The sequence below is a fragment of the Lasioglossum baleicum genome, chromosome 20, assembly GCF_051020765.1.
Source record: "Lasioglossum baleicum chromosome 20, iyLasBale1, whole genome shotgun sequence".
Taxonomy (NCBI): domain Eukaryota; kingdom Metazoa; phylum Arthropoda; class Insecta; order Hymenoptera; family Halictidae; genus Lasioglossum; species Lasioglossum baleicum.
The window spans coordinates 3,673,235-3,691,767 of NC_134948.1; the positions used below are offsets into that span (position 1 = coordinate 3,673,235).

General features: G+C 48.4%; 1 protein-coding gene across 18 annotated transcripts in view; it reads left to right on the plus strand.

The window, feature by feature from the left end:
- LOC143218716 (uncharacterized) overlaps positions 1-18,533 on the plus strand; it is a 116,619-nt gene that overhangs the window by 90,073 nt on the left and 8,013 nt on the right. For 6 of the 18 annotated variants that reach the window (XR_013011149.1, XM_076444104.1, XM_076444091.1 and 3 more), the window contains 13 exons: positions 2,595-2,720; positions 3,880-4,051; positions 6,027-6,176; positions 7,903-8,048; positions 9,229-9,282; positions 9,634-9,702; positions 10,440-10,529; positions 11,250-11,312; positions 13,014-13,239; positions 13,316-13,435; positions 13,494-13,601; positions 13,678-13,860; positions 14,170-14,266. Coding sequence is in view for 17 of the 18 variants with exons in the window: in XM_076444104.1 (XP_076300219.1) it covers positions 2,595-2,720; positions 3,880-4,051; positions 6,027-6,176; positions 7,903-8,048; positions 9,229-9,282; positions 9,634-9,702; positions 10,440-10,529; positions 11,250-11,312; positions 13,014-13,239; positions 13,316-13,435; positions 13,494-13,601; positions 13,678-13,860; positions 14,170-14,266 (1,604 nt within the window). In the remaining variant the exon portion in view is untranslated. Of the gene's footprint in view, positions 1-2,594; positions 2,721-3,879; positions 4,052-6,026; positions 6,177-7,902; positions 8,049-9,228; positions 9,283-9,633; positions 9,703-10,439; positions 10,530-11,249; positions 11,313-13,013; positions 13,240-13,315; positions 13,436-13,493; positions 13,602-13,677; positions 13,861-14,169; positions 14,267-17,115; positions 17,169-18,533 lie in introns of all 18 variants that reach the window. The other 12 variants (XM_076444103.1, XM_076444105.1, XM_076444090.1 and 9 more) reach the window with 11 other exon arrangements.

The following is an 18,533-nucleotide window of genomic DNA, read 5'->3' on the forward strand; positions in this document are numbered from 1 at the left end:
ACCAGCACATATCAATGCATTTTTCTGTCTCCAAAAGACTTTTTGACTTATGAGATGACCAGGGCGCAGCGCGTTGAACCTTCCTCTTTAGAATGAGCCCTCACACAGCCCAAACTTTGCTCAAATAAGGACAAAAACCGACAGCGCGCAGACCCACTTTTTCGATCGAAAATCTGGTAAGATTCTAGTTATTTGCTAGATATTTGCTATTTACTAGAATCTTACCAGATTTTCGATCGAAAAAGTGGGTCTGCGCGCTGTCGGTTTTTGTTCTTATTTGAGCAAAGTATGGGCTGGGTGAGGGCTCATTCTAAAGAGGAAGGTTCAACGCACTGCGCCCTGGTCATCATAGCAGTCAAAAAGTCTTTTGGAGACAGAAAAGTGCATTGAAATCTGCTGGTTATTTTCCTAGATTATTTCTCTACTTTGGACACTAATATTATTAGTTATAAACATAATCTCGTTAACCTCGTAACCAGGGCGCAGTGCCGTCTAACCTTCCTCTTTAGAATAAGCCCTCACTCAGCCCAAAATTTTCTGAAATAAGGACGAAAACCGACAGCGCGCAAACCCATGTTTCAACCCCTTTTTCTAGTAAGATTCTTCTCTTAAGGGGGTAGTATACCCTCGATTTGTAACTAGAAAATACCTAGAATCTTACTAGATTTTGGGTCGAAAATATGGGTTTGCGTCCAGACGTTGATTGACCTTATTAGAACAAATTGTGGGCTGTGTGAGGGCTCATTCGAAAGAGGAAGGTTAGACGCAGCGCGCTTTTCTCACGAGGTTAACGAGATTATGTTAATAACTAATAATATGAGGGCCCAAAGTAGAGAAAAAATCTAGGAAAAAACCCGCAGATTTCAATGCATTTTCTGTCTCTAAAAGACTTTTTTGGCTTATGAGATGAGAAAAGCGCGCTGCGTTGAACCTGCGTTGAACCAGCCCACAATTTGTTCTAATAGGGTCAATCAACGTCTGGGCGCAGATCCATGTTTCGACCCATTTTTCTAGTAAGATTCTAGTTATTTGCTAGATATTTGCTATTTACTAGAATCTTACTAGAAAAATGAGTCGAAACATGGATCTGCGCCCAGACGTTGATTGACCCTATTAGAACAAATTGTGGGCTGTGTGAGGGCTCATTCGAAAGAGGAAGGTTCAACGCAGCGCGCTTTTCTCATCTCATAAGTCGAAAAAGTCTATTAGAGACAGAAAATGCATTGAAATCTGCGGTATTTTTTCCTAGATTTTTTCTCTACTTTGGGCCATCATATTATTAGATATAAACATAATCTCGTTAACCTCGTGAGAAAAGCGCGCTGCGTCTAACCTTCCTCTTTAGAATGAGCCATCACCCAGCCCACAATTTGCTTAAATAAGGTCAATCAACGTCTGGACGCAAACCCATATTTTCGACCCAAAATCTAGTAAGATTCTAGGTATTTTCTAGTTACGAATAGAGCCTATACTACCCCCTTAAACGCCGCGAGAATCGGCTACGATCACAATCGAGGCGGTGTCTGGGTCAATCCGGCTCCATTTCATCGGATACAGCACAAAGGTCAAAACTGACCCGGCCACCGCCGGAACTCGAATCACCGAAATTTTTCGACTAGGACGTTCTACACGACTCGTGGACTATTAACATATCATTTTCGATCACTTCGGAGCCATACTTGACCCCGAGAATGATCGAATTCGATGCACCCGCACGCGCTGACCCCGCCATCCGATCCTGCCTGCAGATCGATGATCGAGCGAGTAACGGTTCGTCGACGAGTTCAGGTTGACTGACGAGATATCGTTGTATAGCCACGAATTAATTTGTACACCTGATATTTTTCATAAATTTGGTGTTTTAATCAATTTTGTTCGGTTCAACAGTCAACCTCTGTTCGTCGACTCGCATCAGCTAACGCCTCCTCAGCCCCTCATAATCCCATTCGCTATCATCCAAGCTTTCGACGCCAGGATTGCTAGCACGAGACCCGCCCGTTGCCTCGTCGATTCGCGGAAATCCTTCCGGCGTGAGCGCGATCGTTGACGATCATCCGTGTCACGTCTTTGCCACCCACCCAAGCGAGGGAAGTCTTTGCTACCCATCTGAACGATCTACAGCGGCGTCGCCCATAGTGCTCGCGACCAGGGTGCTGAACCAACAACATCATAGGTCCTAACAAGTCATTCATCCCCTCGGAGATTTCCCTAGTAGTTTGGGGATTTTAGAACTCATAGAAGAGAGAGAGAGGGAGGGGTAGATACTGAAGACAACTCGGATAAACAACTAGAACTCAAAGCTCCAAAAGTTCCTGATGTTCCGGAGATTTAGGGAAAGGTTGGCAAGGGTTTATCGAATGAAGTTTGGGATCGTGCACTGGGGGAATTGATTTAGTGAACCGAGTGGTTAGCATGGGGATACATATTGTCGAGTGGTGATGAAACTAGGGGAGCAATGTGGGAGGGGCGAAAGAGAGGCGAGCACTATGGGCGTCGTTGGTGTGGGCAAGGAGTGAGGACAGGGAGAGACGCGACGTGAACCGAAACAGCTGGGTACATTGGTTTTTGTTTGGTTTTTCCGGACGGTTGGATAGGTGGTGGCGGGGCGCCGCCGGCCAAGCCGCTTCGCAGCTACCAGTGTGTTAAGAGTCCCCTTGGAAGCCTCGGGGGCTCGGCTCGCTTCTCTAGAGACAGCTCGGTCTCCCTCTATAGTATAGCAGGTCAGTAGTTATCCTTAAACGAAGAAGACGAAAACGACGGACTTGTTAACAGCGAAATAACCGACAAAAAGAAAACGGGACTCCTCTTGCGGGGAAACGTTGACTTTACCTTTCCCTTGATCGCGCGATGCCCTCTGCCACTCGAAATCGAATGCGTGTGCGCGCGTGAACCGGCTCGACGATTCTCGACGCGTACTCAAAACAGCGCGCGCGGCGAACAATCCGACCCGGTCGACGACCGTCTCGGGAAAACCGGGTCGAGGACGCCTATGCGCGTTTCGAGAATCGCTCCAGTCTATTCGCGGGCGTCGTTTCGTCGAATCGAAAAGCGAGAGACTGGCTCGACTACACGGAGGCGGTTTGGTCGAAACCGAATACCTTAATTGGCACGCTGGCTCGTCAAATTACCGTTAAACGCTGCGTCCCTGCGGCGGTGAGCGTCATAACGCAGCGTGGTCTGGATTAGTGCAACCATCTCGCCCCTGATTACAGTAGCCCGTTAGCTATCGGATAACCGGGGCGCTGGAATTCCCTAGATATCTAGCTTACAGCTTGCGTATAAGCTCTGTGCAGAGAATAGAGTCCCCAGTAGATCCTAACCTCCTGCGTAGAAGCTTCTAGGGACCCTAGAAAATGTCTACTCTGAAGCCTCTAGAAATCTTGATCGTCTAGCCACCTGTAGCTCCGTTATTCTAAAGACAAACACCCCGGTTGCATAACGCAGTGTAAACTCCCTAACAGTTGCTAACCCCACTAACCAAAGCTAGCAAGGTATATCAAGTCCCTAGGCTCTAGTAACTCCTGTAACGAAAGTCTCCAGGGCCTGTAGACACGAGAAGAGTATAATCGAGAGGACCAGCACTAACCCAGACTCGATAATGTGCGATCGAACGAGACGCGACCCAGTAATACCTTGCGTCTGAGAATGATCCTCCCAACTCGTGGCATTTGAGTAACAACTAGCGAAATCCCCTGAATCTGGTGTATCGTGTCCCATCGGTTGTGCCACCGCAACGTTACTATACTCTTGGATGTCCCGTAAAGCACGTCAGAGCCCACGGAAGCGGCCCTACTCCCCCACCCTGTGTACTCGTTGTCGGTGACCAAGCAGCGTGGTCGCGGTGACCCGCGGTCCCACTGACCTTCTCGTTTGTCGCAGATCGACTGCACAGCGAGACCGGCTACATGAGCAGTCCAGAAAGGGGCGGCGGAGTCGGATCAGGGACCGGAAGATACCCGGCAGGACCGTACAGCGCCGGAAGCAGCTACGAGGACCCGTACTACTCCCAGTACTCGGGCACCGTCACGCCGGTTATCGACGAGGAAGCCAGGTAATCAGAGTTCCGCGACGCTCTTATCGACGGGGCCGACGCGCCGCGGCCTCGATCGGTAATCGAATCCGCGATTTCACGCTACGACGAACTTCCCCTCCGTTGACGCGAAACGGGTCAACCGGCTGATTCGATTCGATCGAATTGGAGAGCTGGTGATACGCGCCGACCTGCCTCCACGCTCTCGAAATTCCTTTCAACGCTGGCGAGAGCCGGTCTCTCTACAGCGATCTTTTGGATCAGTCTGATGGGAGGGTACACGTGGAAATGGTTGCACAGGGTGTACTGGTTCGAACGATAGTATATCTTGGTGGGGGTTGCGGATGTCAGGTATACAGGGTGTACCCGTTTAGTTGTGTCACCGTTTTTTAGGCATTTCCGGTAGTGCAATTAAGAGGGCCGTCTCCTAGCAGATGACGGTCGCGCGTGAACACTCACACGCCGCTAGAGTACACTCACACACCGCTAGACCACGTATACGTACGCGAGAATTGCTAGGATCAGGGAAATGCGTTCTGATTTCTCGATAATGCAAAGACGTGGGTTTTTATTGGTCAAAATCGCTAGATAAAAGATCAATCTAGCGCGCTGTTTGCTTCAAAAGTCGTTCTTTTACGTTTCCGAGCAATGATTTTGCAATATTCGGCTGCATGTTGCCCGTCGGAGAGGCTAGTACGCCGGCGTGACTGCAGCGCCATCTGACGGGCAACATACGACGGGCAACATGCAGCCGAATATTGCAAAATCATTGCTCGGAAACGTAAAAGAACGACTTTTGAAGCAAACAGCGCGCTAGATTGATCTTTTATCTAGCGATTTTGACTAATAAAAAGCCCCGTCTTTGCATTATCGAGAAATCAGAACGCATTTCCCTGATTCTAGCAATTCTCGCGTACGTATACGTGGTCTAGCGGTGTGTGAGTGTACTCTAGCGGCGTGTGAGTGTTCACGCGCGACCGTCATCTGCTAGTAGACGGCCCCTTAAGAAATGTTTTAGACAAAAGTTTGTCGGTACTTTAGTTTTACTTTATTATATTCTTAAATCTGAAGAAATAATTTCCATTTAATTTGTATGAATACACACCAACTGGCAGTGATGCCATAATGAGCTCCAAACGGAGCTCCCGTACTCCCCTACATACCCCTACCACTATTCCATTCCAGCACCGTGCGCAGGCGCACACTCCACGGTCCCCATCGCGCACGTGCAACGTGTCTCCTCCCATTCGTCCCACTCATTCCCCGTCATCAGAGAGGGGGCACATCACTTCATCGTGACTCCCCGCATCTGGCATCACTGCCAACTGGTAATATAAAACGCACTAAAAACAAAAATGCACTAATAAATATGAAATAATTTCCTTTCGATTTGTATGAATACACATCAACTGTTAATAAAATTTGATTAAAATAAAATAAAAGTATATATTAATATATTTAAAGGTCACCTTGAGACTTCTTTAAATGGCACCATATGTTTCGGACGTCGTAGGATTATTGCTGACGTCGAGACGAATTCAACAGTGTATGATATATAATAACATTTAAAAGAGTCAAGGTGACCTCTACTTATTCACGTAAAAAGCATTTTTGCAGATTTAAGAATATGCGAACATGTAGCTCAACAAGTACTGACAAACTTTCGTCTAAAACATTTTTTAATTGCACTACCGGAAATGCCTAAAAATGGTGACATAACGGGTACACCCTGTAGATTGAAGGACACCCTGTAGAAATGGTTGCACAGGGCGTACTGATTGGGGATGTTCAACTATACGTTGAAGAACACCCTGTAGATTGAAGGACACCCTGCAGAAATGGTTGCACAGAGCGTACTGATTGGGGATGTTCAAGTATACATTGAAGAACACCCTGTGCAACATGGTCGGCGTGCGTGGGAGGGGAAGAACAGTTCACGTGTCACCATGGATGGCTGATAGCGCGGATACGTGTGTCTCTGTTGTGGATGGTGCAGCGATACGGAGCTGTTGGAGGAATCGTACAGCCTATACGGTGTGAAACCGTGCACGTCAGGCCGTAAGCCATCCGGTCCTCCGCGATCCCCGTTTCCTCCAGGGGCGCCACCACCTCTGCCACCCGGTGGTCAGAGCTACGACGCTACTCGGTACCGATCCACCTTGTGTTATACACGTCGATAGAAACCGAAATCAGTGAACGTAGAGCTCTCTGAAAAGAAAAGAATAAAAAAGAAAAAAACAATCTGACGCTACGTTTCCAGGCCCCTGTCCAACAGAATTCCCCTAGAAAAGTCTCTGGATATGCCGAACCGGAAACGCAGCGTCAGTGTACGCTTTTAATCCGACTCGAATGCGCTTGCGAATGCGTCGTCCATAGATCCTACGACCATCGTTCCTGGGAGAAATGTAGATATATTCGAAATTCTCGAACTGAAAAACATGGATTCGCTAGGACTTAGGGATTTTTCGATTGTTTTTCATTGTACACCCTGTACATCAGCTCGTGGAAAGTGAAAAGCTCGCTGTTCCTCCCTCGGGTCGACGCTCTATCGATACCTCCCCCGGCTCGGTTATTTATGTTCGCCCGTTTATCGACACGTTTCGAGTTCATCGATCGGTGGGAACGAAGGCTTCATTGACCCGGGAGGAAGAGGAGGCTCTCCGAGCACACACAAGCCCTGTACCATTTCTCGTTAGGCTGAATCCTCCCCGGGACGCGCTGGTCGTTCGTTTGGATGCATGTATAGTACGCGTCGAAGCATGCAGAGATCTGGCCCGCGGTCGAATTCGAAACGCGGAAGTGTCCGGTAATTTTCAGTCAGTTGGTTGGCACGCGTTGAACCGTGTCACATGACCGAGCGGACGGGATCGGATCTGGATCTGGAGGACGATCCAGTCCCGGAGGACAATGTTCGATAATTGATCACAATTAGTCTTAGGTTAGTCCTAGACCTCACGTTCGTTCCCAATCACGATGATTTTGCGATTATCTTATGCGGTGTGGCAGTAGTTCACGTGTAAATTTGAGGTTAGGTGCCATCAAGTGCTGCCAACCTAGATTCGAGTTTAGCTACCTACCAAACACACTAGGACTTGAATCCTGGGTCAGGAACACGGTGCATTATACAGGTGTGCCGACTTCCCTCAGAAAACTGTGATAGATGAGTAGTAATTCTCTGGCCGCCGCCAGATGGCGCATGGGTCGTAGGTTCCGTACGTGTGCGAAATGAGATTGTGTGTATTCGGGCTCGCTGCTGAATACACCAATCTCATTCGCACACGTACGGTATCTACGACCCATGCGCCGTCTGGCGGCGGCCAGAGAATTACTACCCATCTATCACAAAACGTCAACGTTACAGAGATGCTAAGTCGGCACACCTGTATAATGCACCGTGGTCAGGAACCTGTCTGGAGCATTTCACCCTAACATTGTCCTTCGATAACGTTCGCTAGATCGTGCTCCACGCGTTCAGCAGCGAATCGGTGGAATGCAGCATGCCGATTAGCGATCGTAGAGAGAATGCATATGGAGCGCTTTTATGTATGTACGACATGTAGACCTTAGAACTAAGTCCCACGCGATCTTGGCCATCCAAGAACCGATCCTCGATAGACAACTATCAAATCGAACGTTGGACCCAAGATCCTGTGCGAAGTCGTGAATGTCAGTCATCGTCACCGCCCCCTGGTACTCGATAACGAGGTAGCAAACTCGTGAATGGACTTAGATTTTGCTACCTCGTTTACCATCCCGTGAACCGCTTCTCCGAAGGCACATATAATCCTCTAGATCCATAGTTTGCAATGTTGGACCTGCTTGCCAAGTGGATCCAGTGACGCCAACTCAATCGATCACGTTTCTTGCTCTAGGATAAGGGTCGAACACATGGAGAGACAGTTGGCCAACCTGACCGGACTGGTACAGAAGGCTCTGACCCACGCTCCACACACGAGCCCGTCGCCCAGGGACTATCTACAGGTTCCAGCAAATCGCGACCCTTACGCGAGGGGCCCAGGTACGTTCTCCGCTCCGAGATCCGCCATCTTGAGAGAAATTAGGTTAGCCGCGCTGTCCTAGGTTCCGGTCCCCAAGCTGGGACCCCCGTTTTCGCCAGGGCTGGGCGCCATTTTCATTGAAGTCTAAGTATTTTTGTTCTTTTTTGTTATTCACTTGATCGCTGAGCGTAGTTTTTTTAGTCACCCTGAAATAGTACGAGTGCCATTTGGCCACGCCCAGCTCCGGTGCCCGCGTAGTATCCGCACCTTTTTCTGTTTCCGAGGCTCTTGAGTTTCCGCCCTGTTTCCCCCAACCGGTTCGCCTCCGACGACGTTCCGGACGTTCGCATAATTTCATTTCTCATACGATTTGTCATTGTCCCCGTCGCACACCTAGACGCATTAGAAGCGTGATAGCATCTCGTTTCGTTCAAGTCGACTCATTCTGCGACGCTTTGACCGCCTCTCTCTCTCTGCCCGTGAATGTTGTTCACCCCGCCCATATCGCTTTCTTCTACGACCCCATTCGTTCGACAAACCACGCCCCCTGCCTCTAACACCACGCCCCCTTTCGCCAACTCTGTCACGCCCACGTTTATCTCATCACGTCGCGCGACTTCTTCCGCTCTCTTTTAGATACTTTTCTAGGTGATCGATCGATCGGAGCTACCGGACAGCTAGCGCTGGGACCTGAGTACTATCTCTTCGTTACTTTAAGCGGGACTGTCCATGTTTTCTTTTAGGCACCTCGGTGCTCTCTCGCGATTTAGACGCGGAAGTCGTGAACATTTCCAAGGAAACTGTCCGATGATCTTTTCGCCTTCGATGCTTGTTAATGAAAATTAAGGTGCGACGTTTAATTTAAACAATATTGCTGTGATTGTGACAGTGTCCACGAAATTTTCAGGACTTCCCAGGCCCTCGAGGACCGTCCGGAGACTTCTAGAATTAATCTTTACGGCTCAAGGGGTCTCGGGACGGTTTTGAGCTAGATAGCGCCTCGATCGGGCATATAAGTACAATTTGTGCCGTGGACTACGCCGTGGCAGTGGTTCTCATTCGATCCTGTTTTTCTGTCGAATTGAAAATTCGTTTATCGACCAATTGGCACCACTGCGACGAGTCGTAGCACGGTCTGAGAATTTTCCTGAAAACCCTGCTGTACAACTGCTTTGTTATTCCGACTGACGCGCACACCAGGCGCCGGGGACGAGTTCGACAAACACTCTAGCTCCAGCTCTGCCTCATTGCCAGGTGTGTCTCTTCTCATCTTCTTTCTATCTTCTATTTTCCTTCGAATCACTGTGACCGCTATATAGTCTCGTACACCGTCGGACGGAAGGGATCCAAGATGGCGAACGGATATCGGTCGTCATCTTCAATATTACAATGGCGTAGATACTTCGAATTCTATGCTGTCTTCAAATAAATTAAAACAGCTGTTGTAGAGAAATTAATTCAGACAAATTTTCGCATGTCCGACCGGTGGTGTACACTCTCGCGTAATGCATAATGTGATTACTGTTGTTATTTGTAATATTTTATAATAGTGCCCTACGTTCTACCACTGTGTGATTAAAACGGTTCTCCTTTGTAAAATTTAAGTGTCTCAACCTGCCGTTACAGATGACTCGTACTTAAGGACTGACGTAAAACCACCAAAGTTAGGCAAAGGTGCGGTTCACAACATCTCCACGTTTCTCCTCTATAAGCACCAAAAAAAAAAATAAAAACGCATCTCGCCCGCCTCTCGCATAGTTGTCGTGGTCGTCCGTGTGCTCATCTGCACGCTATACTTATTATATCACGCCACCTCTGTGTTTCGTTTCACACACGCATACCCACCACCCAGCTTGTTTCTTTTCCGCGCACTCTGTACGCCGAACGATTCGCGCCGGTTGCAGCCTCAAGGCGCGCAACTACGAATCACTTCGGCAGCAGCTGTAGCTCGACAAACGGAGGGACAAAAATATTTTCAACCCTTGCCAATACCTCTGTAAACATAGTCGCACAATCCCTTAATAAATCTCACCGATTTTTATTCTACTCTATAATTCAATCAATTCAATCTTCCGCATGATTTTTCTCCTTCGCGTGTCGAGATACAGCGTTTTTCTAATTGCACTGATGTACCTTTCTCGCTTCACTGTCGGTTCCAGCACTCGTTCAGGTTATGTCACGCGAGCCTAGTTGTTTCTCTAGCTCGAGAGAAAATCCGTCGACATGTTTCATTTTTCCCGGTTGACCCGCCCCTCGAAACGATAACAGCACCGCAATGATCAAATCAGCACCGCCCCAACCCCACCCCCAAACCCCGCCCTCTCCTCTGAAAGTTTTGTCGCGCACGCTGCCATGCTTCCACCCTGTCCGGCACGGGACTGCAAAAATACGCTGATCAACATCTATTCCAGACAAGTCGGTGTCGTTCGAAAAGTCAGTGTCCTTCAGTGACGAGCCGCCGGACATGAACTCGCCGAAACAGCATTCCCCGCAACACGCAGGTAACCATTTATTAGCACTTTGCACTCTAATCGCAGCGGAGACCGACTATACCGTCGCCCTCGAGGTGTACGCCCCGCGCTCCCCACCAGTGGCTACGCCCGCCCAAGGTAACGCCTTAAACCACGTGTGGCTCCGATATCGGCCGACGTCCGACGTTGTGTCTCTTTTTCGTGCGCTCGAAAAAAGAGACAGATGCGTCGGACGTCGGCCGAATCGGCCGATATCGGAGCCACTGTGAGCGCAGCCTTAAGCCACGCCCTAGGCAACGCCTTAAGCCACGCCCTGTGCTCCTCACCACAGATTTTCGGTAAATCGTCCTTTTTCAACAACTGTAATTTATAAATCAGCATTTCTGTGACAACAAATACAAAGTATGCATAGTAATGATAATATTGTGGTGGGGGGACGAGAATAGCGACGTTGAGCGTGTCGGTAAGGGCGGTCTCTGCTCCGAGCACCCTCCTCTTTCGTGAGAATCGAAACTCTAGAATGACTCGACGATAAATTGATCGACGGAACGCTGGACCGTTGATTCTTGCAAATTCACGATCCCGTTGTTGAAATGAGATGGGATCGTCATGATCGAGCAATTAGTTTTCGAAATCGCTCCAGCGTTTCGTCGACAGGCCTCGGACGAGACGAAGCCCTCGTCGAGGATTGGACAATACTAACGCAATAATCTCTGACCTAACTTCTCGTGCAATGCCTACCACGACTAGCGGACACTAAGCCAACGAAACCGGCGATCAAATCCTCCACGTTGCCGAGGATGTCTTCGCAAGGTAAACTCGTCTCGTTTCTATATGTGTGTCGCGATCGGATCGTCGATCTCGTGTTAACTCTCCCATCCCGAAAATTTGTCATCTTTACGTTTCCGTTCGGTCATTCGTCCGTCATCTTGTGTTCTATTCATGTCCACGTCATTTATCGTAACTCTCTGTCTCTCTCTCTCTGTCACTCTCTGTCTACCGATCATTGTCCTACTCGTGTCTTGTCATTTTGGAATCATCAACGCGGTAATCGCGAGAGCGCGATCGAACCGAGAAACGCGTAATCGATCGTTGCGCAAGACAGAAAGATGGCGATCGAGAAATGCCGCGTTACAGGAACAGATGGCGAATTTGGTCAAAGGACTGGCTGACGTGCTCGATTTTCTCGATTGTGACGCAGCTATTCCGACGATTTTGTTATACAACTGTGAATTACTTGTGTAATTCGCCGGGCAAGAAATTGCAATGTAATCGCTCCGTGTACGGCCGCCATATTGGTTCCCGAAGGCACTGTTAGTCGAACTCTGCTACAAAAAATAATCGATACAGATTTTGTTGTTCGTCGTCTACATTTTAGGATCGAATTTAAAATCTGAAAAAATTCTGCTGTCTTTGTTAGAGTCTGTAGAATAATTCTACTGAAAAATTAGCAATTCCCAACGTCAACTATGTGTCTTCTCCTTAAAGATACGACTTCCCTCCTAAAATTAAATTTTTAGAAAATCGTGGCCGGTAGAGAAAAAATCGAAAGACAGAAGAGCAGCTGAAATTTGTTAAACAATGTGATGAATATTATTTTACGTACAAATTTGATGGTATTTGTGCAATATAGAGATGGTTTCTCGTGACGATCGCGCGTCATTTCGGAATCAGCCCGAAGGTAACATCTAACTCCCCTCGAATCATGGACGCGATTCTCATCCCGCTTCCGTCATCGAGCCAATGAAACGCTGACACTCGAGGCGACAAACGAAATTACCCGGCGACCATATATATATATATATATTCCTTCGTTTCCTTCTACACCCCTGTGATGGCCCGTTGGATCGTGCGAAACGTTTAACGAGGCGGCAAGTGGCGTCTGTCGCCGAATTCAACCGACAGCATTGTTTTGGTGACCTAATCGAGCGCCCCGTAGATCCGTTCAAGGATAAACCGATCCCGGACGGCTTCGTTATTAGAAAGTGGAACTCGTTTATCCGGCGCAAGAAACGATTAATAAAATGGCCGAGCTCGAAAGTTCGCAGACTCCGCAATTGCAGATCGCTCGAACACATCTTTTTTTTGCGGAGGCTGTAAATTCTCTCAATCTACTAGATCATAGGATCCCAACTTTTTTCCCGTGGATTCTTCACTGCAATCTCCTTTTTGTGCCGCTTTTGGATAAACTATACTTACTCGAGGAATTCTTCTTTTTACTGAACGTTTCTCTTGCAACATGTCGAGTGATGCAGTCCGATCATTTCTTTTGTGGTTATGATTTACGATTGATGAAAAACGCTATTAGTAATCGTCGAAATTTCAAGACCCACCAGAGAATATAGTTTACACTATTATCTTTAATAATTCCGCCTTCAAAGAATGTTGCAATAAAAATAGAGGAAGGGTTCGCACGGTTCAACGGGACGACGAGAAGCTTTTTCTGTGGGGAACCGTGGGTATCTGGCCATCGACCGGAAGTGCCCATTTGAACCTAACCTAAAACGGTTTCAGAGCGAGACAGGCACAAGCCGACGCCTCCGCCGAAGCCTGCGGCCTTGGTGGCCGGCCAGTATGTCTACCGTGACCTTGCACTGACCCCGGAAATGTACAACCAGTTGCGAGGCTTGCAGAAGAAGGCCAAGGACCTCAGGCAAGAGGTTAGGAACCTGAGACGCATGTCTCAGGCGCAGGCGCACACCGTCAGAGAGACCATCAGGGACACGTTCATCACCATCAGGTATCCAGACATCACCCTTCAAATTTTAACCACGACAAAATCAGTTGGATATTTTCTAACGGCGGTTTATTTGCAGAGCAATGTTGTTATCTGGCGGGGACGCCTCCTGGAGCGCTGGGGACGCTGAGAAGATGCGACTGAGCCGCGAGGAAGACCTCTACAAGCAGGAGATGCTGAGGCTGGAAAAAGATCTGACGTGAGTGCCTTCGAAAACATGATTCTTCAACTGTATCCTAACGATATTTGTATTTTAGCGAGCTGGAGAGCACGGTGGAGGAACTCCGCGGCAACGTCATCAACAGGAAAACACGTGTCAACATGTCCGACGTGGAGAACATGGCCTTGATACTCAGTAAATCAAGGTGGCTACTAAAATCGATCCTCTGCATCGTCCAAACGCTTGTATTATGTTTATTCTAATTTCTATTCGTGTTTTAGCAAAACCGTGGCGGATCTGAAGGTGCGGTTCCCGGGTCTGCAGGAGGGTCTGAAGGGGCTCTTGAGCTCCGAGATGGAGAAGGTCGTGCGCGAAGAAAAGTTCCTGAAGGAGGAGCCAGAACGACTGGAATCAGCGTTGAGACGCTGCAAAAAACTGACCGGTACCCTCGTGACGCTCAAACGGTGCGTACACCAACCCCCCACCCCTCAAACCTGCCTAAAAAATAACGATACAGAGGTGTACGAATTAAACTCCTCAGTGAAATCAACAGCTCGCCAATCGGGGGGCAACCCCATGCCAATTTTCAAATTTTGATCTCAACCAGGAGGGTAGTCACAAGGTGAATCCGGATTATCGAATTTCGACCCGTTCTTCCCTATAGATCGCGCGGCAAAATTCTGAGAAATAGTTTACACCTCGCCTGATAGAAGGTAGATTAGACCGAGACTGGAAAGATTAATGGAACTACGGTTGTTTTTGCGTTTCCACAGCTTGGCGTCGGTGCAAGAGCAGCGATTACCAAACGCGACGAGCGTGGACGCAGAGGAGACGCCTCCGATCACACCCACGTCTGCCCAACATTCCAAGGTAAAGCTTCACTTGTCCCGGCTGCTCGCTCGCTCTCTGTCTTCCCATTCTTACTTCTCTTTCAGTTTCTCTCTATCTCTCTCTCTCTCACTCTGTCGGTCTATCTATCTGTCTATCTATCAGTCTATCTATCTCGTCTATCTGTCTGTCTGTCTATTTATTTGTCCGTCTCCTGAAACTCCCCTCCTCTTCTCCGCGCTACTTCCGGTGCATGGAATCTCCAGATCGTGAACCCGAAACGATCGATCCCCGACGATCGTCCAAGTCTTTTTGTCGCGAACCACGAAACTCTAGAAGCCCAACGAGATGAAGCAGAAAACGAATTCGATCGAACAACGGTCCCGTAGTTTTTTGCCTATCGATACATGTATATATATATTACATATACGTATATATATATTGGTCGAGTCACGGAAGAACGATGGAAATTCTCTGTGTCCCAGGACCCCTTTCAAGTTGATATTGATTCGCTGAACAAGACCCTCGGCGAAGTAGATACGTCGAACGACCACCGATCCACGCTTTGTAGATCTCTTTCTCTCTCTCTTGGCCTAACCGAGTAAAGCGATGTGTGGTATTATTATTATATCTCTTGCAATGACGTGTATCAAGTCCGACCACCGCTTACCCCCGTATCCTATTTATTGCTAATGAGCGCATGCACCGAGTGATCTAGAGTTTTGTCTACACACGGTATGTGTGTACCCACGAGACGGGCCTAGAAACTGGGCCCTCTGTCAGCGAAGATAGAAAACACGCCTGAAATGCCGTGTCACCTCTTACGGGCCAGCGCGGCTGGTTGCGGTGCTGCAGGCGTCAGCTGCGGCTCGCCTGTCACACTGCAACCATTCTTACAGGCCAGTGAGGCTGGTTGCAGTGTTCCAGGCGCCTATTCCAAAAGTATCAGATTCATCATGTTTCTATCTTTGCTCGGAGAGGAACTCCGACCACCCAGTTTCTCGCCCTGTGTATACTTTAACGCTGTGCTCGTATATATACATACAGAGTTATGTATATATGCAACTCTTTTCTGTATTCGTGTGATACGTGCTCGTGTACTCTGTATGCGTACCTGTGTACATACGCACGTGTACGACACAAATGTTCCCTGCCGCGTATGAGGGGGGCACTGCGGCAGAGAACGCTTATTGGACTGTTCGGCTGTCCGAGGATCGGTCCCCGCGAGTTCGACCTCGAGCCCACAACCCCCACCGCGAATTGGCAACGGGAGGAGCACGCTCGGCGTGGATTGGCAACGAGCGAGGCGGCCGGCACCTCCCTCTATATCCCCCACCGGCCCTCCCAACCAATGGCGAGGAGCGCAGGGGGCGTGGCGCGCCAGCCTCGCTCGCGATAAGATCCTCGGTTGGTACACGCCCACAAAAGGGCCGCCCAGATCATCATCCTCGACACCCGGTCGATCCTCTAAGTTCTCTGTGCACGAAATCTAATGTAAACCTTTCCTCAGAGAACACAACGCGCGCGTGCGCGCATCATTCGTTTCGGGGGAATGAGCCCGCCCTACGAAACACGAAATTTATCGCGAAGCGGCGCGCGCCATTGGGGGAAGGGGACAGTGCGGGGTGAACATCTATGGAAACGAAATTTGGTTTAGGCTGTTTTTTTTTCATGTTTTTTTCCCGTGTCTCACACAGCGACGACCGAGCCCCTGATCGAAAATGAAAGGACAAGATGGCGTCGCGCGAACTCTCCTACCGACTTGCCTCTGTGCGACATTGGACCCCCTCCACCCCGATCAACCCCCCCACCCCCAACAACCAATATTTTCAGTGTTTGCTGTATCCTGAATAGTATAGATATATTATTTTATATACATTTAGCGTGTATGATGTGGCAAGACCGGCCACGCCTCCGACGGCGCAGAGACGACAGAACTGCGTCGGCCTTGTCAGATCATTGTCAGTGTTAGCTGTGACCGTAAGGAAGCGAAAGTGTAACCGATTTCTATCCGATATTATGCGGATGATCATGATTTATACAAGAGAATGAATCAACAGACGTAAGAAAAACGAGAGAAAACTGCGTCGCGACCGCGACGAGAGAGTCCCGGTTTTCGGTTCCCTCTCTTCCGTTTTGCTTGCTCGCCAGAGGGTCTCTCGCTCTTTGTCTCTCTTTTCCCCTGCTCTCTGTTTTTCACACTCTCTGTCTCTCTCTTTTTCTGTCTCTCTACTTCTCTCTCACTCACTGTTTTCCGATGATGATATTTAACGAGCGAAGCGAGAGGTTCCGAATCCGGATTCCGAATCGTTTTTGTTTACACGTTGGAGAGGAAAGAACTGTGCACGGGGAATCGCAAGCGACGCGGGTCACGCAAAATGAGAATTTGGAGAGTTTGTGGAGGAGGAGATCTGTCTGCAGAGTGTCCCGCGATCGGGTCCGACGCCGAGGCCCGATTCTACGGCCGAGAAAACTCGATGGGAAAGCGTAGAAGGCATTCTTTCGGTTTTTTCCCTGCGACGCTCCGCTCGCGAGAAATCCGGGCTACGGGCGTCGAGCGCCACGCCCATCTAGGTCTAGACTCCGCCCATTCTGTGCGCGCGCACGCGCCACGTTCAACATCGATTCTCTCCGAAACGAAGCGTCGTTCGGAAAATATACTGTTTACGACGTCAACTCGGTTTTTCTCGTAGAATATGACTATATCTCTGTCCCTCTCTCTCTCGTGTCGCATCACCGATCGTGTGACACCCTGTACATATATACGCTTCTCTATATATTTTATATATATATATTATCTCTCTCTCTCTCTCTCTTTTCCTTTTTAATGACAACCTATAAGCGTAGGTTACAGGCTACAGAATAGTGAAAAAGTGATATTAATTTTTTAGTATGGCTGGAAGTGGAGTACTAACTTCAAGGAGGCCATACAGACCAGTCACGAGTAATTTTTTACTGATTCATATTTATAAATTATTAATTATTATTATTATTATTATTAATACTTCTACTTATTACCATTACTCTTATATTATCATTATTATTATTATTCTGTACTATTTTATATATTACATATATATATATATATATTTATATATATATCTGCCCATAAGCCCACACCATACCGCACACATCCACAAACACACACATAATTATATATATATTATATATATTTTTTTGTCGGTATAATGTCTGCCGCACAAATCATCATACTGTTTATAGCTGTTTATCCTTAGCGACTACGACTATCGAAGCATTCTGGCGAACGAGAATTACGTTACTCTAACAAATCGTTTGACACGAAAAAATATTTACGAGACCACGCCAGAATTGTTCGAGCCTCCGCCGCCGTGAAACATTTACACTGTCATTCCACCTGTCTCTACACCTTACTCTCGAGCTTGTCCGGGGATTCGAATTTTCACGCGCTTTCGTCCGGAAGTACTGGCTCTCGTGTGCGCGTCCATTGACCGCCCGAAAAAAGAAATTCAAAAAACACGCGTCCCGTGAAAAACGACGACGGGTCGTTCTCCGATTTTACGTTGTTCTGCATCAAAACCTAGAGCTTGATCGTTCTGCCCTCGCTACCAACCTGACCGCTTCACAGATGTGTTACGGAAACTCGCGCGCGCGCCAATCGGAAGTCCACGCTGAACAACCCATCCGCCTCTTTGCTACGCGCTGCGCGCTCCCTCTTTGTCTATCTCTATCTTTCTCTTTCTGTCTCACTTGGCCATCAATCTCTTCCTCACTTTGTTCTTGTATCCAAAGCGGAATAATTTCTATTTTTGTCCTCTGATCCTGTAAACTCTGTCTTTTTCTCGTTTTACTTTTGTTCCGGCATTATAACCATCGGCAAAATTGGATCACGTGTCCATCGGCATCGTGGCTCGAGGAACCGTTCCGTGTCGTTTCTTTGATAGCTCGAGGACAGGGTTGGTAGCCCTGCGCGAGGAGGTCGAACGAAAAGACAAGAGAACCGCTCGTTCCAATCCATTTCTTATAGTAAGGTGTAACAAGCAGACCCCACGCCCACGCCCCGCCCCAAGCCCCGCCCCTAACCCCGCCCAAACCCCGAAACCACGCCCCGTCTTTGTTTCTCGTACACGCAAGGTTTACATTGGATTTCCCCCCCTCGGATTATTGAGATACCACGGCGACGAATTTGCACGTGATCGTCGTCGAGAGCGCTGATACCACCCCTCTCACCTCCAGCCGCCCCTCATCTCCGCCATCATTTAACCCCAGCACCGTCATCACTCGATTTACGGGGAGAGAAGAGAAAGAAACAGCTTTTTTTTGTTCGAGG